Here is a 27,176-nt window from a genome sequence, read left to right on the forward strand (position 1 = left end):
GAGTGAGGGAAAACCTAAGTGTCATACCAATAGCAGAAATCATCAAGATAAACCTGGATATACCTCACTGTATAAAAATTTCTGTAACTTAAAAAGACACCAGAAACAAAACAAAACCAAAAGAAACACCTCAAACCAAGGGGAAAGAAACACATCAAACCAAACGCCAGAAACAAAACCAAAAGTAAAACTGAGGAAAAATCTCCACAGATACAGCAATCTCATTGTTGACATAAAGAGCTTTTAGAAATTAACAAAAGATGAATATCTCAAGAGGAAAAAAATGGGCAAAGGACATAGGAATATCCTTACAGAATAGGAATGGTCATAAACAAAAAGTTTAACTCATTAGTAATTAAAAAAGTAACAAAGTCAAAAGAGAAGTATTTTTTTCCTTTTAGCTTGGAAGATGAGCAGGCAGTTAATAATTCTGTGCCAGGTACCTAAACAGCACTTCAATCACAAATGATGTGTAACTACAAAGATGGTCACCAATGCAGCTGTCTAACAAGGAAATCGGCTATATATATTGTGATACAGTCATTTAGTTGAAAGCAACCATTAAAAATTACATAATATGTAAATATATAAGGGCTTGGAAAGGTATTTTTGACATATTCAGGAAGGTTGCTAAACAGTAGAGTATCAAAGCTTAGCAAAAATAAAAGTAGTAGTATGGTGTCACATAAAACCACAGAAAGATTGACATTTAAATATTAACACTGCCTATCTGTGGGGTGGTTATAATTTTAGGTGAATTTCTTTTTTTGCTCATCTATAGTTTGATAATAAATATGCACTGTTTTTATAACAAGATAGAACAATAAAAACCTGTTGCTATTATTTGAGTTTCCTTAACACTCTTCAGTTGTCAGATAGATCCAGATGCATGCCAGCTGCCCTTTCCCTGTTGGGTGTGCAGTGTAGAAGGGAAAGCCTGCCATCCCTTAGTAGGGAAGTGACCAAAGGCAAAGTTTCTTGGCTTTGTTTGCTTATCTGTGACATAGGGATGTATTATCCTCCAAATGCTTCTGAAATGGTGAAATACAATCATGTGTGTAAAGGATGGTTTCTGCCACAGCCATAATTGACAGACTGGGATAGAGTTTAGGAAGGTGGCTGTGGAAGGTTAGAGATGTGTGACCCTCAGTCCATGAAATACACAGGAAGCACTAATCTATGTGTATAAAGAAAGCATTTATGAATATATACCCTCAGGTAGAAAGTAGGAGCCAAGGTTCAAGGGAAAATAATACAATCCTATACTATTAAGGTCTTATTCTCTACTTTTAGCTTAAATTCTATTAATTCATAGGATTCTTGAATAGCTTTAATAAAATAGTTCGAATTTGATTTGAATCAATCTGTGGGAACAGGTGGCCAGCAGATTTCTAGAACATCAAGATTTACGATCTTAAACTGAAGAGATCTGTGGGCAGATAGGATACTGTTTACAGCAGGGTATAGCACAGCACAACATGCTCTGTCTTTACTACTCTATCTAAAGCAGCACGGTAAGATCATTTCATAATATGAAAACTACTGGGCAATTTACATATACTTATCCTTTTATCCCAGACATCAAAAGCCTCAGAATCCACCTGGCCAATGTCTTAAACAAGTTTTACCAACTATTGAAGGTTCAGTGGGCTGACAGCCTTTCACGGGTCACTGAATGCCCTGCAGCAGAACTTCTTCAGGTTGCTGTTACTTAAAGAAACCTTTCAATGGTTTTTAAAGAAGTGTAAACTCCCAGGTTTACACTTGACATTTAGAACACAGGCACCGGCACCGTGTTGCAAACCTAAAGGGAATTCTTTCAGAAAAGAAAGACGAAGTTTTTTTTTTTTTTTTTAAAGACAGAGTCTTGCTCTGTCACCCAGGCTGGAATGCAGTAACTCGAGTGACTTGATCTCAGTTCACTGCAACCTCTGCCTCCTGGGATCAAGTGATTCTCCTGCCGCAGCCTCCCAAGTAGCTGGGATTTTTAGTAGAAACGGGGTTTCACCATATTGGCCAGGCTGCTTGAATTCCTGGATTCAGTGATCTGCCTCTTTCAGCCTCTCAAAAGTTTGCTGGGATTACAGGCGAAAGTCACAGTGCCTGGCCAATGAAGATACTCTTTTTATTTATTTTTTTTTGAGATGGAGTCTCACTCTGTCATTCAGGCTGGAGTGCAGTGGCATTATCTTGGCTCACTGCGACCTCTGCCTCTCAGGTTCAAGCAATTCTCCTGTCTCAGCCTCCAGCAATTCTCCTGTCTCAGCCTCCCAAGTAGCTGGGATTACAGGTGCCTGCCATCATGCCTGGCTAATTTTGTTTGTATTTTTAGTAAAGATGGGGTTTCACCACATTGGCCAGGCTGCTTTCGAACTCCTGACCTCAAGTGATCCGCCCGCCTTGGCCTCCCAAAGTGCTAGGATTATAGGTGTGAGCCACCGCACCCGGCTGAAGATATTCTTAAGGCCTTGGTTTTGTAAAGTGCCCAAATCTTGTGCTACTTGAAAGGAATGGTAAAAACACCTTCCATTTTCTCTCCCTTTCCCCTCTGCCACTATTCCAGCACCTTCGAAGGTGACCTCCATAAATCAGTTCCTTTGATAGCTCCGAGTCGGCATGTGCTGCTCAGTTCTGTAACCAGAGCCTCTGCAGCTGGCAGGCCGATGGCCTCACTTCCGCTTAGTGCTCATCTTCTCACCTTCCACAATGAAACTCTAGAGTTGGCCTGGTATGGCCTCCTCAGGAAAAGGTACTTCCACATGGGCACTAGCCAGCAACCTCATCCCCTCCCCGCAGCATAACTTTAAGGATGCGCAAAGCTTAGAGGCCTGTGATCTGCAGAACAGATTCTATAACTGGGATTGTTCTGTACTGGTTTGTTTTGAGAGAGCGGGAGTGGCCAAGGGGGATCTCAGGGGTAGGTCACAAAGCCAGTGTATTTGGAAGAAAGATTCTCAGAGCTTGCTGCTGATAATGTCTTTTATGTGCAGAGATTAGTAAAGTCATTCAGTCCTTGTCCTCAAAATACATCCTGTGAACTTTACTCACTGACCTTCATTTGAACCCCCCTCCCTTCTCCAGTCCTTTTGAAGTATGTGAGAATGTGTTGTATACATAATACAACCACGACAAAGATGCCTCTAATTTACCAAGGCAGGCAATCACTTTCAGTGAAGGCACAGCCTGGTTCCTACCAAACCTCTTCTTCCTCCCCTCCCTCCACTCCCACCATTAGCCCAACAGAGCACACGTGTAGGGAACTCACATTTGGTGAGCAAAGGGAGACTTCTGACTCTGAAAAAGCCTAAATTCAATAGGTCACAGTTTAAGGCTTTTTCGGTGCAAGTTTATTTAAAGAACCAGTTATTTATTTATTTGTCAGATTTATATAGCGCCTTTCCTCCCACGAGCTCACCCACACTCCCAACATTTGGTTTACGTTATGAAAACCGTTAGATGCTTTTTCTGCATTTCCTTTTTGGTTTCTGCTGCCAGCACACTGAGTAAACAAAATGCTTACAGGAAAAAAAAAAAGGAGAAAAGGATCTCACAAAGGCTATATGGTGATTATGGGTGCCAGGTGAAGCAGTGACCGTTTAAAGGCCGGCTGAGAAATGATACATAAAATCTGCCAAGAAATCAACATCATGCACTTAGTACTTCCGTTAAGGCTCAGAGAAGAAGATGGAAAATTGAGAAGCAGCATAGCTGGGTAAGAGGCTCTAGCTGTGAAGTCAGAATATCCTGGGCTGAAATCCAACCTTTACCACTCAGTAGCTGTGTGACCTTGTATGAGTTATCTAACTGCTCTGAAGCCTCAGTTTCCTCTCCAAAAAACTAAGGACAGCCAGGATACCTCGTAAAGATGATGTAAGATAATGTATATTTTAAGGCCCAGCCCTGTTACAACACTGGTAAGTTCTCAATGAACATTATCTTCAACTGCCCCACCTTCTCCCCACAACTCCCAAGCTAAAATCAGAAGATATGCAAATATGGCTGGGCACGGTGGCTCAGGCCTGTAATCCCAGCACTTTGGGAGGCCAAGGTGGGCAGACTACCTTGTGAGTTCCTTACATGATGTTGGGAGTTTTGAGACCAGCCTGGCCAACACGGTGAACTGAAACCTGTAACGGTTTCACCGTTGACATGGAGTCTCGCTTAGTCGTCCAGGCTGGAGTTCAGTGGCACCATCTCGGCTCACTGCAACCTCCGCCTCTCAGGTTCAAGCAATTCTCCTGATTCAGCCTCCCAAGTAGCTGGGATTACAGGCGCCTGCCATCACACATGGCTAATTTTTTTGTATTTTTAGTAGAGACAGGGTTTCACCACATTGGCCAGGCTGGTTTCAAACTCCTGACCTCAAGTGATCCACACACCTTGGCCTCCCAAAGTGCTAGGACTACAGGCGTGAGCCTGTTGCAGTGGCTCAGGCCTGTAATCCCAGCACTTTGGGAGGCTGAGGCGGGCAGATCACCATGTGAGTTCCCTACGTGAGGTCGGGAGTTTGAGACTAGTCTGGCCAACACGGTGAAACCCCGTCTCTAGTCTCTACTAAAAACACACAAAAATTAGCCAGGTGCAGTGTCAAATGCCTGTAAACCCAGGTACTCGGGAGGCTGAGGCAGGAAAATTGCTCGAACCCGAGAGGTGGAGGCCGAGATCGCGCCACTGCACTCCAGACTGGGTGACAGAGCGAGACTCCATCTCAAAAAAAAAAAAGCAAATAAAAGAGAAGATCTTAAGGAACTGGGAGACTATGATACACACAAGCCACACACAAATCAAAGGAACCCACTGTTTGCCTTTTCAATATCCATTCTCCTTTTGCAGAAAGAGAATGGTGATTTTTGTCGGAGGTGGCAATGTGCCAACTTCACAATAATGTTTATTTTCCTGAGATACAATGAAGAGCCAGACTCTGTCCCTAAACATACACCAAAGAACTCCGAAACAACTCCATAAGGCCTGCCAACACTGCTGAGACTCAAATGGGCCCACTTAAACTGTGAGAAGACACTGAGAGATAAGGAACAAAAAGCATGTCCTTTCTAGGCCTACATGTTCGTCTGACTTCTCAAGATCAAATATGGGAGAGGGATGGTGATGAAACTAAGACATGTCCCCAGGATATCAGATAGTGAAAGTATTAGTTGTAGATATAACATTAATAACTTTGGCTGGGCGTGGTGGTTCACACCTGTAATCCCAGCACTTTGGGAGGCCGAGGCAGGCAGATCACCTGAGGTCAGGAGTTCGAGACCAGCCTGGCCAACACGGTGATACCCCGCCTCTACTAAAAATACAAAAATTAGCCTGGCGAGGTGGTGTGCTCCTGTAATCCCAGCTACTAGGGAGGCTAAGGCAGGAGAATCGTTTGAACCCGGGACGGGGAGGTTTTAGTAAGCCGAGATCCCACCACTGCACTCCAGCCTGTGCGACGGAGTGAGACTCCATCTCAAAACAAAACAAAACAAAAAATATTAGTGTGATGATGAAAGATTAGGGATAAAGGGAGCATTACATTTTAAAAACTTAACATTAAACAATGAAGTTTCTCAGTTTGCGGTATCTACTTCATTAAAGGAAGCGTCCTTTAGTATAGTTTGTGTAAAATAAAAGTGATTTTTAAGAAGTAAAATTGTCATAGAAGCTAACATTTACTGAACACCTTCTCTATCCAAGCGTGATTTTATTTAATCCACCCAATGCCTCTATGTGGTGTCTATTATCCTATTTTCAGATGAAGAAACCAAAGTTTGGAGAAGGTGAGTGCCTGCCTAAGGTCACATAGTAGCAGAGCAGCAATTCAACCCCAGATCTGTCAGTCTGTCCCACTCCAGAGCCACTGGTCTACAGTATTTCTACAATCGTTTTAAAATACTCTCTGGAGGAGATTTAAATAAAAATCATATAGTCCAGGCAGCCAGAAAAATCCCATATGTTTAGAAATTAAGAAACATATCTATAAAGAACTCCAAGGTTGAAAGAAATAATAGAAAATACTTGGAGCTGAATTTTTAAAATACTGCAAATCAGAACTTGTGCAATGTATCTAAAGCAGAACTTGGATAGGGAGATCAAATAACTGATTGTCCAAACCAGGATCCTTTGGAGAGTACAAGAAGCAGCTATTAGCAATCACTTCTAGACAAGGCATAGACAGACCATAAGTGACTTGGCAAACTTCCATGTACAGTCACCCCAGCCTTAACAGAAATTTTATATGGTTTTGTGCTTATATATTATAAAGAAAAAGGGCTAAAAATTAGTGAGCTAATCACACAACAAAAGAAGTTGGAAAAACAGAATAAACCCAAAGAAAACAAAGAATAAAGTATTTTAGTGAGAGCAGAAATCAATGAAACAGAAAACACCCGAGAGAGAATAAGTAAGGCCAAAAGCAGATTTGTTGAAAAGGCAATATATTGTCTGCCAAGACTAAGAAAAAAAAAAGGTCTATATAAATAATATCAAAAATGAAAAAGACAACTACAGATGCTATAGAGATTTTAGAAAGGGCACCATGAATAACTTTATGTCAATTATTTTAAAACTCACACAAAATGGACAACTTAGAAAAATTTATTTATTTATTCAACTATATAGAAATCCAGGGCAAAACTGTAAAATGTGAAGACACTGAGCCAGTAATTAAAAATCTTCCTACAAAGAAAATGTCAGGCCCATATGGTGTTACCAGTAAATTCTTCAAAAAGTTCAAGGAATAAAGACTTCCAATTTCCCATGAGATATTCTAAAATACAGAAAAGGGAAGACACCCTCTACTCATTTGATGAAGATAACCTCAATGCTAAAACCTAGCAAGGACAATATAAGAAAGAAAAATTGTGTACTTTCTCAATCATGAAGACAGGTGTGGAAGTCTTACATATTTATATCAGAAAACCCAAATTCAAGGGCCACGTGTGGTGGCTCACGCCTGTAATCCCAGCACTTTGGGAAGATGGGGTGGGTGGATCACCTGAGGTCAGGAGTTTGAGAGCAGCCTGGCCAACAAGGCGAAACGCTGTCTCTACTAAAAAATATAAAAATTAGCTGGGCATGGTGGCGCCCGCCTATAATCCCAGCTACTAGGAAGGCTAAGGCAGGAGAATTGTTTGAACCTGGGAAGTGGAGGCTGCAGTGAGCCCAGATGGCGCCACTGCACTTCAGCCTTGGTGACAGAGTAAGACTCTGTCTCCAAAAAATAAAAATAAAAAAAAAACAAGTTAGCTTTGTCACAAGAATGCAAGGTTGGTTTCATATAAATCAATGTAACTCACCATATTAAGAAATTAAAGGAGAAAATTATTTGATCATCCCAATAGAGGCAGTAAAAATGTTTAATGAATTTCAACCTCTATTCATGTTAAAAACTTTCAGTAAACTGGGGATAAAAGGAAGTGTCCTTTAGCTTGTTAAAAGGTAATAAGAAGCCTACTGTAAACATGATGAAACGCTGAAAACAAACCCTCTTAAGACTCAGAACTAAAAAAATCTCTGCACTCTAACCATTGCAAGAACATTATTCAGTCTGTCAAAGAAGGTTCCATTAAGCATCCACGAAACTCAGTTTCAGATCCCAAAGTGAATTTGTGCTGCATACACAACATGCTATTAACAGGCGCTTGGAGAAGAGATGCATCAGACACATTCACTTTATTCCAGGCCAGGCTACAAATGTGACTCACAGTTAAGTTTATTCCTCTCTAAAAATTATTGTACTACAAAATCTGAAGGACAAAAATGAATAGCAATTTACTTTAAGGGTAATGAACTTTAAGAGAGGAAGAAAAAACGAGGAAAAACAAGTATATTAAATCTCTTAATTTATCTAGCATCCTTAAGGAATTGGTAGTTTTTGTTAAATCAAAATTCCAGAAAACTTAGCCCATCCCTTTAAGCTTTGAATCCTCAATAATAACCACTGAGGGAGACGTTCTTGACATTCTCAAACAGCTTAGGCCGTTTCCTCCTTCAGAAGACACTACCCAGTTGACCTTTTCCTGATGACTCCAGCACGGCACATTATGTTCTGTCAATTTACAGCGTGCTAGCCTACCATAATACTGATGCCCTTAGGGGCTATCCAGAAGCAGAGGATTCTTCTACTACAAGAGCATTTTCCTTAAATGTTGCTGCTTCTTGGGTTTTAACCTCTTTTGTTGATGTCAAGTAAATGACAAAGCAATGTGTTCCAAAATTCTTAAGAGATACATTTTTCTTAGTGGAGCTTCTTCAGTTGAATTGTAGGGCTTTCCTCAACACAAGATATAATGAGATATAGTTTAATAAAGGCCAAAAATATATGCGGCCAGTACTATAGGCATGACATAGGAATATTTTTCTAAGTTTCTCCACCCAGCACATGTAAACATCATAAATAATACAATGAGAAAACTCTCAAGATTGGGAAGGCTGAAGGAAAAAATATTTCTCCTCTTCCAGGAGCAGCCAGTCTTTCAGGATAAGTGGAACATGTCTGAACATGTCAAATTACATATCTTTTCCCCTCTCCTTGTGGGGAGGAAATCACCAGTATAAATCATGGCTTTCAAACACAGTATTTATCTTCTAAAAATAAACTGAATTGTGAAGAATTATATGCTAAGACTATATAAAACATTAAGAATGTACTTTTTTCTTTCTTCATTATTTTCTTAGAGATGGGAGTCTCACTATGTTGCCCAGGCTGGAGAGCAGTGGCACAGTGAGATCATGGGAGTTTTGACCTGCTCTGTTTCTGACCCCTGGGCCAGTTCACCTCTGCTTAGGCAACTTGGTGGTCTCCACTCCCAGGAGGTCACCATATTGTTGCTAAACTTAGTGTGGACACCTGATAGATCGGCATAGTGTACTACAGAGCCAGGACTCCTGGGGTCAAGTGATCCTCCCGCCTCAGCCTCTCGAGTAACTGAGACTACAGGTGTGTGCCGCCATGTGCGGCAAGGATGTACTTTTGACTAGATTACATTTTAGTTATTTACGGCATAATTTAGCAAATTTCCATCACTATCAATAAACATAAATGGAGGACAAATAAGATACAGGGCTAAATATGGCCTAAAGAAAGGAGTCTAAATCACAGGTTTTTATCCTCAAAGAGCTTACTCTATTCAACTGAACAGATACGGCACACCCAGCGAAAAAAAAGGACACATGTTAAGCACATGGGTTTGGATTAAATGATATAGGAATTTATTAAGATTTTGTAGTTGAAGAGATAGATAGAACTTAAAGTATAATAAAAAAAGAGATCATGTTCAAGGTCAAAACATATTTATCAAGGTCAATTACGCAGTTTTTATAGTAGACATTAGTGGATGTCAGCAGCCCAAATAAAATCATAACTGAAACAAATGGCGTAATTATACGTCATGAAAGTTTTTGGTTGCTGAATGTAGGACCCTGTATTTGGTTATGTGAGCTTTAGAAAGTCCCTTAACCGTGCTGAGGCCTGATTTCTAATCTGCAAAATGGTTTTTTTTTTACTCTGCCTATGTCACAGGGCTGTTAAAAGTTTCAAATGAGACTCTATTTACTTCTATCATGCAAAATATCATGTATTTGTATTAGGGATTTTGTTTTGAAGTAATAGTCCCTCTAATTTTAAGTTCTAAGCCAAGAGACAACCTAGTCACCAATAAAAGTAATCTGTCCCACTTTTCGGCAAGCATAAAAGTTATTAAATGTATGATTATTAAGCTTGATATTATCCATGACTGTAATTTCTATTACTTTTACAAAAATCAAACCAGGGATTTTAGTCTGTCTCATTTTCTGTGTACTATCCAGTATCTAAAAGCAAAATCAGTCATGTTTTTGATGTGTTTTATGTCACACAGATATCACGTGGATGACCATATTAGTAGACAAAGGCAGTAGAAACAAAATTTGGTAATATATGCTTTAAATAAAGGTGGGGTGGAATAAGGATGAGGGTAGAGAGAGCTGCATCACAATTTCTCAAAGTGTGACAAGACTATATCCAAGCCCCACCCCAGGCCCACCGACTCTATCTCTGAATGTTAACAAGGAATCTGCATTGAAAATCCCCCCTCCACACTCCGTGGGGACTCCTGTGCACTTTCAACTTTGAAAGGACAGCATTCTTGTGTAGAAACCCAAGTGCAAAGTGTTGTTTTTAATCAATTTGGTAGCCTACAGAATACCTCCCCCTTTACCTCAATTATCTCAAGGATAGTGTGTGTGAGAACTTGGAATTTTAGACCCATCAGTCCTAAAGGCAGAGTATAAGAACAAGTAAGTCCAAAATGCACAGGCAGACTTCAAGGAGGAATCACCCAAAAAAGAAATATCTGCATTCTGGTTCCCTCCTCTCTTCCTTTCAACACCCAAGGGCAAATAACTCATCAATCCCAGGAATCCAAACCTCCTTCCTTCTCAGGAGGCTGGGTGGACTGGAGACAGGCTTATTTCACACCTGAGACTGGGGCTACCGTCTCCCAATTCTCCAGGAGAACTAGGATACTTGTCTCCCAACTCAGTTAACTGTTAATACAGTATGTTACATAAGCCCCTCGGATAAAGAACAAGGATTGAGGGGGAAATATTAGATAAAGGAATTTTCTTTTATACTTCATGGTACAACAAATAGAAGTTTGCTAAGAATTTCAAATACTGGATATATATCCGACCCCACCCCACCTCCCCAGTTTCCCCATAACCCTTGCAGAAAATCAGCAAGATGCTGTTGCTGTTTAAAAACACCAAAAAACCATTGAAATAAAAATGATATCTAGGCCAGAGTTCACAAATTGGCAGGCCTGCGGGGTGATTTTGCCCAGAGAAGTTTTGTTTAGTCTGCAGAGTGATGTTGTTTTTAATTTGAATTAGTTGCCAACTTGAAAAAAAAAATCTACAATTTTTACATAAAAAACCAAGTATCCAAACTCTCCTGCACAAGTACAGGTTGTTAGTACAAGGTAACAATTGCCAAAAGCTCAGAGGCAGCTGTGTGTTCCAGATGAGCCCCGGGTGGCAATAGAGGCCCACTCCCAGGCCAGCCCCCTCGCCAACTCCATCAGTGCTCACCCCTTGAGCCCTGTGTAACACGAGTGTTCATGTCCCTTGGCCTAACCAAGGAATAAACAGCAACTAGCCATATTCTGCTGTTCTTAATGGTGACTTTCAGAGCAAAATGGGAAGTGGATCAGAACCAGACAAAGGGACCTTATTTTTTTCCCTGCATTTCATCTAGAAATAAAGTGATCTCCAAGTAAATACTGGCAGGCATCTGGAATGGACCAGGCCTGGGAAAGGTACACTCATGTATTTTCCCTACCCCTGCCCCATTGCCGCCCCCCCACACCATCCTGCATCCTTTGGTAATATTGTTGACAACTACCCACCCATGGTTATCTCCTTATCCCAAGGAAACTTGAAATAAAAAAAGGCCCCCAGCACATCTTCTATAAAAGAAGGCCACAAGCATCAGAGATTCTAGAATGCCACAGATAATAAACTTAGAAGGCTGGAACTTTAAGAGGTCAGGTTTGGAGTGCACAGAGAAGGTTCCCTTTACACACTTTTTTGATAAATGAATGACTCTGGACAAGTTACTCCTGATGCCTCAATGTCTATAGAAATATAAAAACCCCACCTGCAGTGTAACCAGGAGATTTCTATCTCAAAAGCAGACGTATAAACAAGGTCCTTAGCTAATCTCCTACTGTTAAAACATGTTAAAGTCAGATGAGTAATACTACCTTGTATAACTCAGCAATCGTCCCTTATATGTAAGTGAAATGTTAACAACCAAAGTTCGATTCTATTAATAGTAGGCAGCATCCAATGAGGAGTCAGGAACCTGCCCTCAGTGAGGGACAAGACTATCCTGGCAAGTCATTCTTCCTCTAGTTCTGTGAGAAGGGAGAATACCAGTTACCTCTCCCTTACCTACTTCATAAGGATGTTGCAGTCCATCAACCATCTGGTGTACCTTGGGAACAGGGTAGTATATAAACAGTCATATTCATATTGCTATTAGTCTTGCTTCACAAGCTGCCTCAATGCAATCGTAACTTTTTAGGAACCTGGTAAACAAGAAAAACTGCTTCCCTTCTCCCACTAAGAAAGGACAGGGATGAGGGAGGCAGGTAAGGAAGAAGGCCAGATCAACACCCACCTCTGTTCTGATGGATACTGGTTTTCAGGCATCATCTTTGGCATCTGCAGGGGTTGATGTGGTGGTCGGGGGACCGCAAATGTTTGCTGCTGTGGTCCAGGCTCTGGAAGCGAATGGGGGGCGGGGGCGGGGCCCACACCTTGAACAGGGCCAGCTGCAGGGGCGTGCGCTGAGGTGGGCAGAGTTGCCTGAGGTGGGGGAAATAGGGGATTCTGATGGGTGGGTGAGAGGGGGGTTGTAGGAGGGGTTAATGGCTTGAACCCAGAGGGAGGCTTCCTATCATAGGCACTGTAAACAGAAAAAGAGAAGGAACCATTAAGCTGAAATGAAGCCATTAGCATGGTTACCAAGTCCAGCAGAAAGCTAGTTTGCAGCCCATTGTTGCCAGGAAATAACAGCATTAACATAGTTAAATCGCTCGTAGCCCTGAGGGGATATTTGTACCTCCGAAAAGTGACAAACACACTGCGTCACAGGGACTTGTTTAACACTTCTAGTGATTTTTCTCAAGGATAATTTTAGCCTCTGCTTCCGGTTTCCTTTCTCCCTCCTTCTAAAAGAATTCTCCGTGTATGCCTGTGTAGGGTGGGTGGGTGAGGGGAGAATTTACGCTTTGCCAGGTGTTCTCTGGTCCCCTCTCCTAACTATTCCAGGGTTCCCAGGAATTAGTCAGAATCTGTGTTGAAGGTACGTCTGTGCTGTGACATCATTTGAATTAACAACTCTTCTCCTCCCCCTTTCAGGCAAATCTATGTTTATCTTCTAGAGCAAAGAATGATTTAAAATTAAAGCTTCATTCCTGAGGCCTGGATATTCTTAAGTAAAGGGCACAAGCTTCAAGACTTTTTCATATATTCTGATTTGGAGATTACTTCTTTGGTGCTTAAAGTTCACATTAACATATGATAGACATGAAGAAGTATATATTACCTGCCTCAAAGCCACAGATCAAATATCCCAGGATTGAGACTCTTTCCCTAGAAGGACTGGGTACCCTATGAACTTAGCGCCCTGCGGAGCCACAAGGCTTTAACGGTTTTCTTTCGTGTGCAGTACGATGATCCCAAGGGGACTATGCTACACCTGGAGGATGACACTGCCATGAAAGGAGGATGTGTTCTACCCCAGGGTCTGCTGGGTAAGTAACACTGGGAAGGAACATTCAGGTTGATGGCTACTTCCAGAGCCTTTCTGGGCAGCCTTTCTTCGACTCCACTTGCCCACTTACCAATAGTTGTAGAGGCACTTTTCTCCATAGTTAGCACCAAGAGCCTGCTCATGGCTACAAGACGACAGCTCAGAGGAGGGGCTGTGCAGCTCCCGTTTGATCTTGGTTGGAGGTGGGGCATGAAGCACCACTGAAATCAGAAGAGGGATGAGGGGGGGAATAGAGAGAGAACAGCTGATTAACAGGGAGGACAATGCTTCCTTCTGCAAACCTTCTAACTAGCTGATTGTTCTTGGAACTCATGTCAAGTCACATGTCAGAAAAAGCAAAACGATTAAACACACAACCTCCCATGTAAGGCCAATTAAATTCTTCAAAGTCAGAAGTCATCATCTGACACTTTTAATTAGCCAAGTCTTTTTTCCCAAATTTCTTTGGTCATGGGTCTTGCTTTCCAGAAGCTGCAAAACCCTTAAAAACCTTGCAGGTAATGGGTCTCCACCAAAAATGCAAGTGGCTGCAGACATGAAGAATTTTGTTTCCAAAAAGGACGAAACGACCAAAAATGTGTTGGTAGACATTACCAACACATTTAAGCTTATCAAAGGCTTAAAATTGCTGTGGCAAATATATTTCTTATTCAGATGCATATTTACAAATTAAATATAGAATTTTTAAAAAGTCCTTCCTCAAGTAACTTTAAATATCAGCTCTCAGCAAGAAATATTCAACTTTAGAGGCATTCCAAAAATTTTAAAAGCAAAGGAATAAAACAACAGACCAATCCACTACCTAGAAAAGGCTAATGAATACAGAAAGCAGAAAGCCTGGCTACCTTTGTGCTTACATCTGCTCCAGGCCTGTCTCAGTGACTGACCAGCAAGGGTGGGTTTGTATAACCAGTCCTTTCATAGATGGTACAGTGAATGTTCCTGAATTCATGGAATAAATGCATGGAGCTACTGCTTTTGGTTTGGAAGCCAACTACATATTCCACGTAGGATCCTGAGAGGGCAGAGTAACAAGAATTTTTCAAATCAAGGTGATTTACATGTAGTGGCCAAAAAAACCCAAAAAAAACCCAAAGAACAAAAAACCGAGTTTGCCTTTTCTGTCTTCTCTAGGAGCTAAATTGTTGCAGAGACAGCATTTTATCCGAAGTGGAAAGATGCATTTCACGCTATAAGGGCTGCCTTCTAGTTGAGTTAGAACAGTTACTCCTTGTCTAGCTACCTTGGAAGGTGGGGAAGGAGAGCAAGTTAAGCTTCTGTGCTGGCCACTGTATCAAAGGTCTCATTAAATAGCTAACTACAGTCAGTGATCTGGTGACCCAATAACATTTTCAGTTTGACTCAATGTTTAAACCTGAAACATCTTTAGGAGTTAGGTTAATTCTTAGTAATTATACTAGGTAGAACTAGCTAAACAAATAATCACTTCTCTCTCTTTTTTTTTTTTTTCTGAGATGGAGTCTCACTCTGTTGCTTAGGCTGGAGTGCAATGGCGCGATCACCGCAATCTCCGCCTTCTGGGTTCAAATGATTCTCCTGCCTCAGGCTGCTGAGTAGCTGGGATTACAGGCGCCCGCCACCACGCCCAGCTAATTTTTGTATTTTTAGTAGAGACAGGGTTTCACCATGTTGGCCAGGCTGGTCTCGAACTACTGACCTCCTGATCCGCCCACCTCGGCCTCCCAAAGTGCTAGGATTACAGGCGTGAGCCACTGCGCCCAGCCTAAACAATCATCTCTTTTCTATTAATATCTGATAAGACCGAACAATCTTCCAGCCAACTGGCCTCTCAGGTGCCTCTATAATCCCAAATTCTGAACTCAGGAGTGAGTACGAGACAGATGACTCTATCACAGATGACAAGGTTATAAAGCAATGTTGCTGCAAAGTCCTGCCAGTGACTGACTTGAAAGGACAGGTTTTCATAATTCCTTTCTTACATAATGCCAACTGCTTTTCCTGAATACATAAAATAAGCTGAGAACTAGCAGATTATATTTAGAAGTCATTAGAGTTTCTCTCGTGATTTTTTGATGGTGACATCATGGCAGCCAACACTCAATTGTTACCAATTGTTTCAAATATTCAGACACAGAAAATAGTGAAGCTTGTTTGAATGTTGGTAGTAAATGAGAATTTGACACAGAAATCCCTTTCTCCAACGCAGTAGATAGTCTGGCAGTTCTCAGCACTGCCCCTTGGTCACTGCCCTTCCTCTCACCAGTCTTCTGCTATAAAAGTTTTGGCAAAATAATGAGGAAAGGTAATGATGACCCAATTTAAACAAAAGCTACATGTCCTTGAAACGTCTACCTTTCTTGCTTTAGCTAATGATAGTCATTTGCAATCACTTTACCTAATTGTTTGGAAAGAAAACAATTAGTGTATTATTCAATGGTCTGATTTCAGGTTTTAGAAGTGTCTTGACATTGTCACAATATTATTATAACAGTTACCAATTCTGCTGACAAGTCTAACACCAGAGGGTAAGCCAAAGTTGCCCAGAAAGAAACATTTTGTATTTGTTTTGGGAACTGCACATATCTAAAAGGATCTAAATTGCCAGCGAATTCTGATGTCTTGATTTCTTCAAATCTAGACAGTACTTAGTGTGTACCACATCATTTTGGCTCTAAATTATATAGTACCTTCTATCCCAAAATGTCTTGTATGTGGAATAGTATATTCTTTATACAAAGGGGGAGTTCAAAAAGTATTTGCGTGAACAAATGGATTGTATTTCCAATTTGTTCTTACCCTTGAAGGCAGGGACCACATCTACCCTACAAGGCTGGGTACGATGTTGTTATACATACTTTCCCTACCCAGGATAAAACACGGCAGGAACGAGAACGGAAAAAGTTTCACAGATCTACACTGACAGGAAAGCCACGAGGGGCCCTATGAGTGGTGAGGAACACGGCTCAGCTCCTTAAAGGTCTGTAGGACTAGAGGATGTGTGAAGGAGCCTAATTCTGGCATGTGTTAGTCAGAGATAGTGGTGTATTTAAAGCAGGAATTCAGAAGCCCAAGGAATGCTCCTTGCTTTCAGTCTGTTTCTTCATTTGTAAAATGAGGTATGCGATGCTGCCTTGAGAAATAAAGAAAAGGGCACAGCACCTTGCAGATGGTGCTATGATGTTGTGTAATTATACCCTGTGCTTTCAAAAATAGTATTTACCTTTGCACAGCTGACTTACTAGATGATGACAGAGACCCAGGACTATAAAGGATGGCAACAAATTGGAATTGAAAAGGGATCATGAACTCTTGAGGAAGTCTGAAAAGAAATGCTAAAAAAAAAAGAGTTGACATTTGAGCTAATAAACATCTTCTGCAATTAGAAACTTTGAGTTTAAATTCAGAATTGTAGAAGAGGGCCCACAAAGTCAGGGGTGTCCTGACAATAATTCTTGCTGAATGGGGACTACCCTCTTTGTCATGAAGATCTTTCTTTCCTTCATCATTCATTCATTCAATTCATTCATTCAATTCATTCATTCATTCACAGAGTATGTTCAATGGGCCAGGTATTCTGGATGTCAGGGGTATATGATGCTAAGCAAAACAGACATGGTCCTTTGCTCATGGGCTGCATAATTTAGCATCTTCTCAACGATGCAATTAGAGATAGATTAGGGCCTCAGTATGCTGAATTCAAGTCCTTACATTTATAGATAAGGATCCTGAGGCCCAAAGGAACTAAAGGTCTTAGGCTGCTGCTATTTGAGGGGAGAAGAGGCAAGGGCCCCTGCACTGTCACTGTAGTCATCTTCTATCACACTGACAGAAACGCAAGATATTCCGCTCGCTCACTTTGTACATTCAAAATAGAAGGCATAAACCTTTTTTTTCAACTAAACAAAAATACCACTTACACCTGGTTAAGAGAAAATGCTCTAGAACAAAGGGAAAATAGTTGAGAAGAACTAATACCTCTGGAAAAGAACAGAGAAGGCTGATCAAGAAAGAAGCAGCCAGCCAGACCCCTTACCATTTCCTTTATGCCTAGTTGCCCTTATACACCTAATTTCATTAAATCTTCCCAATTTAATGAGAAAGCTATTAATGCTTCCACTGCCTTCATTTTACAAACATGAAAACAAGGCTCAAAGTCACTCGCCACGGTTTCATAGCTGGTCAGTGGCCAGGATTCCTACCTATGCCGTTCTTAGTCTTTTCATTCTATTGGCTCCCAGAAGGAATCTGAGAGAAAAAAGACCAATCAAAGAGGGAATAAAAGAAAAAGGGAAAGAGAGAAGGAAGACAATACAGGAGAAGAAAACAGAAGGATACTTTTTTCCAGCTCTCAGGGCTGTATCCTCACGTTTACCCTACACTCCCCAGTGCGAGCCACATCTCATACCCCTAAATCCACTCAAGGACTTACGCCTTTGTCTGGCTCTAGGATACCAACATTAACCAGGATCTCTATTTCACCTCCATTATCACAGGCAATGACATCCCCGACTCCAGTAGCCTTTTTTTTTTTTTTTTTGAGACGGAGTTTCACCCTTGTTGCCCAGACTGGAGTGCAATGGCGCAATCTCGGCTCACTGCCACCTCCGCCTCCCAGGTTCAAGTGATTCTCTTGCCTCAGCCTCTCGAGTAGCTGGGATTCCAGGCGTGCACCACCACAACTGGCTAATTTTTTGTATTTTTAGTAGAGACGGGGGTTTCACCATGTTGGTCAGGCTAGTCTTGAACTCCTGACCTCTGGTGATCCGCCTGCCTCGGCCTCTCAAAGTGCTGGGATTATAGGTGTGAGCCACCGCGCCTGGCAGCCTTCACTTTTTGTAATCCTTGCCTCCCATTCTAGCATTCCATCTAAAAGGTCTCACTCTCCCGTCTATAGTTAAGCTGATCAAAACCTTCTGCTCATTCAGACAGCTGCCAGCACTTCAGAAGACCTGCTGTCTTCTACAGCCAGTCACTACTACCCAGACTCTGCACTGAAGCCATGGATGCCGTCTCTCTCCCGAGAAGCCCTGCCCCGCCCTGAAACTGCTTCTGGACAATTGTCCTACTGCCACCACTGAGGCAGGAAGACCTTGAGTGAGCTGTCTGGACCCCAATTTGACTATAAGAACTCTGCTAAGGATCTATGCGCAAATATATGTATGACAGTCTTAGCTCGTCAGGGGTAGGAAAAAGAAGAGCAGCTAGCTGATAAGATGTAATTAAGTCTGTATCTGTGGGTATGCACAATCAAGTATATGTATTGCCTTGCAGACAACCGTAACACCATTTTAAATTTAGATGTGATGCTCACAAGTCAACCAACTTCATAGTTGCTTTTCTTATTAGACTAGGGAACTCCTTAGATTTTTCTGTCTGATACAGGGATCAAAATCCAAGCCTGGTCCTAGCCAGTGCAATAAGGCAAGAATAATAAACACAAGGCAAATTAGAACGAAGGAAAGAAATCTGTCATTATTAACAGGTGGCCTGGTTGGGTACATAGAAAATATAAAAATGACCACAAAATATAAGAATCAGTAAGCAAAGTCATTGGCTATGAGGTCAACATGTTAAAAAAACTTTCAATATACAGTAACTAAAACAATGTGAAATTAAAAGCATACACAATATCAACAAAATCATCAAATACCTAGGAAAATGTCTAATAAAAGATACATAAGATGTCTACACTGGGCCAGGCATGGTGGCTCATGCCTATAATCCCAGCACTTTGGGAGGCTAAGGCAGGGCAGATCGCTTGAGCCCAGGAGTTTGAGCCCAGCCTGGGCAACATTAACAAAATCCCGTTTCCACAAAAAAATACATTAAAAAAAAAAAATCAGCCAGGACTGTAGTGTGTACCTGTGGTCCCAGCTATGAGGGAGGGTAAGGTGGAAGGGTCACCTGAGCCCACGAGGCTGAGGCTACTGTGAGCTGTGATCATGCCACTGCACTCCAGACGGGGCAACAGAGTGAGACCCCATCTCAAGAAAAAACAAAGAAAAAAGATACCTATACTGAAATCCACAAAACACTAAGGAAAATTAAAGAACTCTCAATAAATGGGAAGGATAGATCATGCTGGTGGACTGGAATGCTTCACATTATAAAGATACCATTTCTTCCCAAATTTATCTATAGGTTCAGTGTAACCCCCAACAAAATCTCAGCATTACACAGAAGGGAGAATGAAGAAACTGCAATTATGCTTAACAACATGGATGAATCTCACAAATATGCTGAGCTAAAAGAAGTCAGGCACAAAAGGGTACCTGCCATGTAAGTCCATTTATATAAAGTTCAAAAAAAGACAAAACTAATCTACGGTGTTTGAAAGTCAGGAGGGAGGTTACTCTCGATGGGGTGGTGCCTGTTAAGGGGGCACAGGAGTCTTCTTATAGTCTGATAAGTTCCATTTTCTGATCTAAATGCTTACACTGTTTGTGAGAATACATCATGCAGCTGTACTCTTGTGATTTCTGTATGTTACTTCAATTACATTTCTACTTTTAAAAAAAGCAGCCTGGTTCTTATCAAATAGCACCACAGAGTTAATACTAAGATTTATCAAATTTTAGAAAATCTTTCTTCTGTGATGGTCTAGAAACAGTCTTCCAAAGAAACAACTCAGTTGTTTTAAAACAGAAAAAATAAACTGGTCCATTCAAGAGAAATAATAATTCCCTCTGCTGACAAAATCTGTTTCCTGCCCACAAGTACAGGCCTGTGGACTGTTCAAGGCAGCCACCCCATGCCCATTGCTAACGGTAAACTTCACTGTTAAAGCCCCAAGGATCAAGACGTAGGAAAACACTTTCGTTGGATGTTATGAGGAGCGACAGTTCCATTCAAAAGGATTTTTTTTTTTAAAAAAGACAAAACCCATCTTGTCTAATAAGGCTTTCTTTGGTGTTTCATAATCATCAAAGTTTCAGTTTGCCACAGACTTTGTCGTGAATACATAAAACATTTATGTAGCTGCTGAGTGTTAAAGAAATTGCCATTTAGTTACCCTGCGGTTTGAAGGGGAGAAGGACTAAGCACATCCGGATTTCTCCTACTTCACACACAGGCTTTGACCACCTTCCACCAGTTGCCATGCTTCAGGTTCTGTTTTGGGGTTTTCCTTCTCCCTTCTTCAGTTTCATTTACCTTCATCTGGGCCAGACTCATCTTTCCCAAATCAGCTGTGCAGGCCTGACTTCCAGGGAAGACCTTATTTGGTCATACACTATAGCCATGATCCTCTTACTTCACATGGAAAGTTGTGTCTCATGACAGAAGTTGACCAGAGCACTGACACGTGCTTCTGAATGGTGTGTCCATGAGGCTGCAGCTCAGGGGGCTGGCCTAGGTCTCCAGAACCTCCCATTACACTTGAACAGATACGATGTGGAATGTACACAAATAGTAGTGACCATACACTGCTCAGGGTTCCAGAGCTACCATCCTGAAATGAAGGCCTTCTCCTAAGTCTCCTGGCCACCAGCTTTTTGGGTCACTGCTCCTCTCTCTGACCACTGCCATCTCACATCCTTTCCCTCTAGAGGAAGAATTACATACTGTGTAGTCTAAGAATGGGGGTGGGAGGGGAGAGAAGTCCGAGACACCTGCCCATACTATTAATATTCTATGGTTGTGGGAGTGAATAGAACACAGGGAAAGAAGGCAGAGGAAAAGATGATCAAGAAGAGGGACCTGGAAATATAACAAGGACACTGGCAAAACAGAACCGAAAAACCCATCAGGGAAGAGCAAGTGTGACCTCTTTTTCCCTGATTTACCCTTAACTTGTCTGAGGACTCCACTGGCAAAGACCAGAGGGCTTTGAGTCACCAGAGGGAGTGTACCTTGTGCTTCCAACATAGTGCTGTCTACTCTTAGCTCTTGCCTTTTTTGATGAATTTTGAGACAGAGCTCAAATACTTAGTTAGCAGGAAAAAAGATGTAGATAGGGTAAGACCTTTTTTTTAAGTTCTACTATATTACCAGAGAGGGTCAGAAATATTTATTTTAGGACTGAGCAGATTAAAAACTCATTTCACACATAAAATCTATTATACCTCAATATTCTTTGTAATTGCTCTAACAGCACTAGTGAATGTCTCTAATAGTAGATAATACCCTGTTCTGGGAAACAAGAAGGTTCACAAGGAGATAAGGTTAAGTGGACAGGTTCTGGCACTTAAAAAAGAACATCTGGAAAAGGAGATGTCTGGATTTCCAAACCAAGTAAGAGGCATGCTCAAACTTGTTTAACATTGATCCTGCCTGGCAACAGTTTCCAAAAATAAAAATCGACAATGTTATCAAATTTAGTTAGGGGACACAAGTTCTAAAAGCAGAACTGGAGTAGGTATGGAAGAATGTGCCGTTTTTCTTTAATATCTCATACAGCTAACCTGTGTAAGGATAAATTCTCGAATTTAATATGTGAAAAATCACCCACACATAGTAAAATCAACCATCGAGCAAGCTGTGCTAAAAACTCTTTAATGAGTCCTCCAAAAGCCCTCTCCTCAAACATGCACAAACCATCTCTGACCCAATTCTCTCCATCTGTGTCACTCTGTTCTTTCACCACTGTTTTAAGGCCAACACAAACACATGAATGTGAGAAGTGAGAGAATCAACAACATTGGAGATTTCTAAGCCCAAGGGCAGCATTTCTGGATGCTATTTGCATTTCTATATATTCTTTAAAAATGGACCGTAAAAAAGTTAATGACTGGCCAAGACTTCAAAAAAGTCACTGTTACAGGGAAAATAAAAAAGCTAGGGAGACTGTTGCATATTAAAGAGGATAAATGGAGCATAAACATAAATGCAATGTGTGATTTTAAACTGAATCCTAGATCAAAACCATTATCAACATTGCTAAAAAGATATCTGGAGACAATTGGGGAATTCTAAATATTACTGAATAAAGGTTTTCTTAGGCTATGTAGCAGAATGTCAATCTGTGGAGATGCACACCAGATTATTTGGGGTGAAATGTTATAATGCCTGAAACTTGCTTTCAAATGGTTAAGAAAAAACTACACATACACAGAGATGAAGCAAATGTAGCAATACGTTTTAAAAATAAATAAATAAAACAGTGATTCCGTCCCATTTCCTCTGAGATATCTGGAGAAAAAAATCCTTTATCTTACGGTTGACTAACATATCAAAAGTAGAAATGTTAAGAACTTCGAAACCATACATCGACACATGAAGAAAGCCACCCTTGGCCTATTACTGAATTGGAAGGATAATACACCCCTGGGAATCTAGCCTTACACAAGGATAAATGCTGGTCACACCTAATGTCTACGCCAGTGGTTCTCAAACATTTTGTTGGCTTTGGCCCACTTAGAAAGGACAAGGGAACACTCCAGAGACAGCAAAATAACAACAGCCACTGCTGTTACTGTGACTACTGCCTGCTGCTAATACTTCCACCACCAAACTGCTTGGGTAGAAAGACAGCAGTTACACAAATGCAAAATGACTAAAATAACACCTATCAGTAACTCTATATTCATATTAGTGCATATATAACAGGAACTAAAATATATGCCCAAGTCAACCACAACCATTCTTGAGAAAAAATGGAGAATTTCCACTCCTTGTGAATTTATATGTAAAACAGGTTTAGGATAATAGGTTGTCCAGAAGAGCTGGACAACCCATTCGATTTCATCCCCAGGGTCTTCAAGAGAGTGCAAGGCAGCTATCATCAACCTGGGAAGGTTGGCAGAATTAAAGTTCTCTTTCTTATGGTTCTCCTTCATTTTCTTCCCTCATAAGCAGCTGGGTTAGCCCCTTCTACCCCTAAACGCTGAGCAGGGCTGGGATCAGGATGAGAGGAAGCTGGAAATAGGTGGCCTAGGCTTTTGCTGCTCTGAGCCTAGGGGCTCCCACTGTTCAGCCTAGTTTACCAGGCTAGATAAAAAGGAATATGGGGCTGAAGACCTAAACTGTATTAAAGTAAGTACACTGGTTTGGAAAATCTCCTATGCATTTATGTCTTAGGAACCAAGAATGGCAGTTGGACCTCAGTGTGGAATCAAGGCCCTCCATACGACTCACGGGGGACATGACAAACACCTGATAAGCCAACAACTGGCTGGCCATACCACATGCCAGGGCTGAGATTTCAGGGCAGGCTCGTTCTGCAAGAACAGCTGCATTTGTCCTGGGCAAAGTTCCACATGAAGAAAGTAAGACTTGTGCTTTGTGCTTGTGCTTTGGGATAGGGTTTGCTATTAGCAGGTACAGGCAAAGAAGCTTCAGAACTGGCACAGCTGTATAGTATTCAGGACTTTAGATTAGCAATTAATCACGGTGGTGGAAGGGGGTTATGATGTTGATGACTCTGGGGTATTTTTGCGATTTGTCCTATTTCTCAGCAAGAACCAAAGGACTGACTGTCACCCTGGTGGTATATTTCAGGGCTCCAGGGTATCAGATTAACCATGAGGTAGCAGAATTCATCAATGAACAGTTATAGAATAGAATCCCTTCCTATAAGGCCAATTATCATCTTCTGTACAATAAATAACGCAAGAGCCAAATTAGGGAGTGGTAAAGCTAGTTCCTGGAACACTTGGCTTCAGGAATCAGATTTCTCCCATGCGGTGGGAAAAAACTACAGTCAGCAGAAGAGAGGCTTCAGGAACTGGTGTGTGGACAAAAACAAAACAAAACAAAAAAACAACAAAACACTATTCTTCCTGATTTAGACCTAGAAACTTGGGGTAATACAATCAGCTAAAAATAAAAGGCTTTGAATGTATTATCATGACATGGACTATGGGAAAGACAGATCCAAAAAATGGGGTTAGGGTTACATTGGTATAGGAATAAGACCAACCTAAGACCCAGATTCAAGTTTTTCAAGTTTTGATGGCCTTGCATGAAAATGGCTAGAAATACCAGGATGAAATAGCAGCCAATGAAATTAGAGCCAGGTCTTGCCACAGTGGGAAAGGAAGTGAGGGAAGGAGACACCTTTCTTGCTCATGAGAATAGATGAGGTTGTATCAAGTGTCTGGAAATTCAAGAGCCAAGACCTTTTGGGGAAGATTTTTGAAATGCAAGCTGAGGAATTTTGCTGGTGAGTGCTATGTTAAAAAATGCTAGGCACCTTGCTTGAAAGATAGCATAGAGACTATCTCCAGAGAGCCCACTCTCAGTTCCTAAGGGTGGTGGTAGAAACACAATTATTAAGGACACTGGAAGATTACTCTAGAATTCTGAAAATGGCCTTGAATATAACAGAAACTAAAGGGAAGAAATGGAGCTTAGAAAAGAACTGAACCAACTTTGAAAATGTATAAATAGCATTAGTAGACAATGGTATCTGAAACATCTCTAAGAGGTTGTCTGCAAAAATAGTGGAATTTCTCCCAGAATACAGGAATTAAGAGTTATTGATAAAAGTTCCCCTACCTGGGTTTCATTTTATCTTTTTTTGTTTGTTTTTTTAGAGGCAGGGTCTTGCTCTGTGACCCAGGCTAGAGAGCAATGGCGCAATCATAGCTCACTGCAGTCTCAAACTTCTGGGCTCAAGTGACCTTCTTGCCTCAGCCTCCTGAGTAGGTGGGACCACAGGCGCCTGCCACCACATCCAGCTAAATTTTTTTTTTTTTTTTTAAGAGACAGGGTCTCACTATGTTGCCCAGACTGGTCTCAATCTCCCAGCCTCATGTGATCCTCTAGTCTCAGCCCCTCAAAGTGTTGGGATTACAGGCTTGAGCCACTGCACCCAGCCTCAAAACTGGGTTTTAAAATAGATGATAGAACTGGTACCAAGAAGCAGTTAAAACCATGAGGCCATTCTCTGTAAGTCTCTCCTCCGTTGCTTGTTTACCTCAGATAACCCTAAGCCTCTGCTATGCCCTCGAGCTGACAATAGCAACATGGGTCTAGGTTGTGACACATATCATGTATTGGGCTTGTAGAACATTGCTTTCTCTGGGGAAATGCTGGCTGTATATAGAATTGGTGCTTGAAGACAAGATCCTGCAGAGTTCTGGAGAGTCAAGTGTTTATATAAGACCAGTGTTATGATATTTTATGCCCTTATTGCTCCTTGGAATGTGGGCTATATGAGATACAGGATAGATTCAACAACGGAGAAATCCAGCGTATCAGCAATTCCAGCTTAGGGGACCCACAGGTTGTAGCTTCTAGTAGACCCCAGAACAAAGCCCGTCCAGTTAGGGTTTTGTAAAAGCAGGGAAAGATGAAAATGGTGATTTTACACTTCCAAAGGAATTTTAATTTCTTTGTGGGAAGGGGGAATGACTTGACAAGGAGGTTACACTTAACAGAAAAGGGGCTTTAGTTGGGAGCATTCTCACACTGTTAAAAATCTTATTATTTGAACTATAAGGTTTATATTATCTAGTGGCTTCATATAACCTTGGGGAAGGGGAGGTGGTTTAAAGGTTTGCCTCCGCTAAGCCTGGCTCAATGATTGCAACATTCAGCAAACAATTGCTTCCCTCCCCTCCCCCGTTTCCCATGGCCGCTTACAGCAATGGTAGCAGCTAGACAGCAGAACCAGCACAGGGTATCTGGCAATCAAATCCCCAACTGAAATACAATTGGTTAGAAGACAAAAACTAAATTCTGCCCATGAAAGTCAGCTTGGGAGGTTACTGTCTAACATAAAATTGTAACCCACAGGTTGTACAGTACAACTCAGGCTGACCAGCCAAAGGGTTGGGGGCACTCCAAACTCCAGGGGGAGCTCAAGACTTGCCCTACCTCTGTACTCCTTCCAGAGAAGAAATGTGATCCAGTCTAAGATGACACGCAGGTCCTCAAGGACAGACGAGGGAAAGATGGGGTGGGGTGATAGTTTTGGCTAGAAAGAGCAAATGTCATCCTGAACATTGTCTACCTTTTCTGCTGCATGAGGCTGAAAGCTGCTCCCACTCTCCAAAGCCTGAGAAGGCCCAGGGAAGAGCTCAAGGCAATGGGCCTATTGCAGGCCTTCAGAGTAAAAGAGTCATCAAAGGTGACCTATGGGGCACTAGCAAGTTTGCCAAGGTAGAGAAGTTGGCAAGTCACGCCTTTGGTCATCAACTAGGAGAGCTGGCTTTTGGGATACTGGTCTTGTCCTTTCTTCACTTCTATCAGTGAATGACATGGGTGATTTGTAAAGGTTTCTATTCTAACTCTGGCTAAAATACAAGGAAAGAAATTCTTTGTATTAATGCTTCGTCACTGCTCCTCCTCCCAAAAGAAGTGGTCAGGCATGGGAGGAGAGCCTTCCATCCACGGGCGTAAAGTACTAAATCAGCAATGTCCTAATTCATAGATGGTGACCTGTGGGTAAGAACGATTATCTATCACTGAATAGCTGCATCTTATTCTCAGGACAAAAATGCCTCTTTCAGACAGACAGTCATTTCCAAACAGAAAACCTCTGTTATCAAATAAAGAAGAAAACTGAATGCCAATGGTAGTAGAGTGATTTTTTTTTGACCCAGATGAACTAGTTTCAGATTTACTTCCTTTAAGTTCATATTCTTTCTACACTTCAGCATTTTTCTTGAAACAGCTTGGATTTGTACAGTTCCTTTTCTTCAAAGGACTCATTTAGCCTAACAATTTAGGACTGTTACTTTAGAACTCCAAAAATGGAAACCTAGATGGCTTGAATGTAAGCGTTAGAAATTAAAGGTCAGTAAAGGAGACTAGAAAAGAATCAGACCAACTTCGATTGAGGTAGGGCTCCAGTATTAGTAGATATGGGGCTCTTCCATTAAAAACATTTTGTACGGGATGAATATTTCTAATTGCATAAGAGTGTCGCATCTCAGAATTTGTGGGATGTGGAGAAACCAATGCATTTCACAGTCAAGTAACATGCTTGTGAGTACAGAGC

General features: G+C 41.4%; 1 protein-coding gene across 1 annotated transcript in view; it reads right to left on the reverse strand.

Moving 5' to 3' along the window:
* ETV5 (ETS variant transcription factor 5) overlaps positions 1-27,176 on the reverse strand; it is a 62,373-nt gene that overhangs the window by 20,928 nt on the left and 14,269 nt on the right. Inside the window, exons 6-7 of the mRNA XM_050780253.1 lie at positions 13,380-13,509; positions 12,152-12,439 (exon numbers count right to left, since the gene is read on the reverse strand). Of these exons, the coding sequence (XP_050636210.1) occupies positions 12,152-12,439; positions 13,380-13,509 (418 nt within the window). The remainder of the gene's footprint in view (positions 1-12,151; positions 12,440-13,379; positions 13,510-27,176) is intronic.

Source organism: Macaca thibetana, chromosome 2 (assembly GCF_024542745.1).
Source record: "Macaca thibetana thibetana isolate TM-01 chromosome 2, ASM2454274v1, whole genome shotgun sequence".
In the NCBI taxonomy this organism is placed as follows: domain Eukaryota; kingdom Metazoa; phylum Chordata; class Mammalia; order Primates; family Cercopithecidae; genus Macaca; species Macaca thibetana.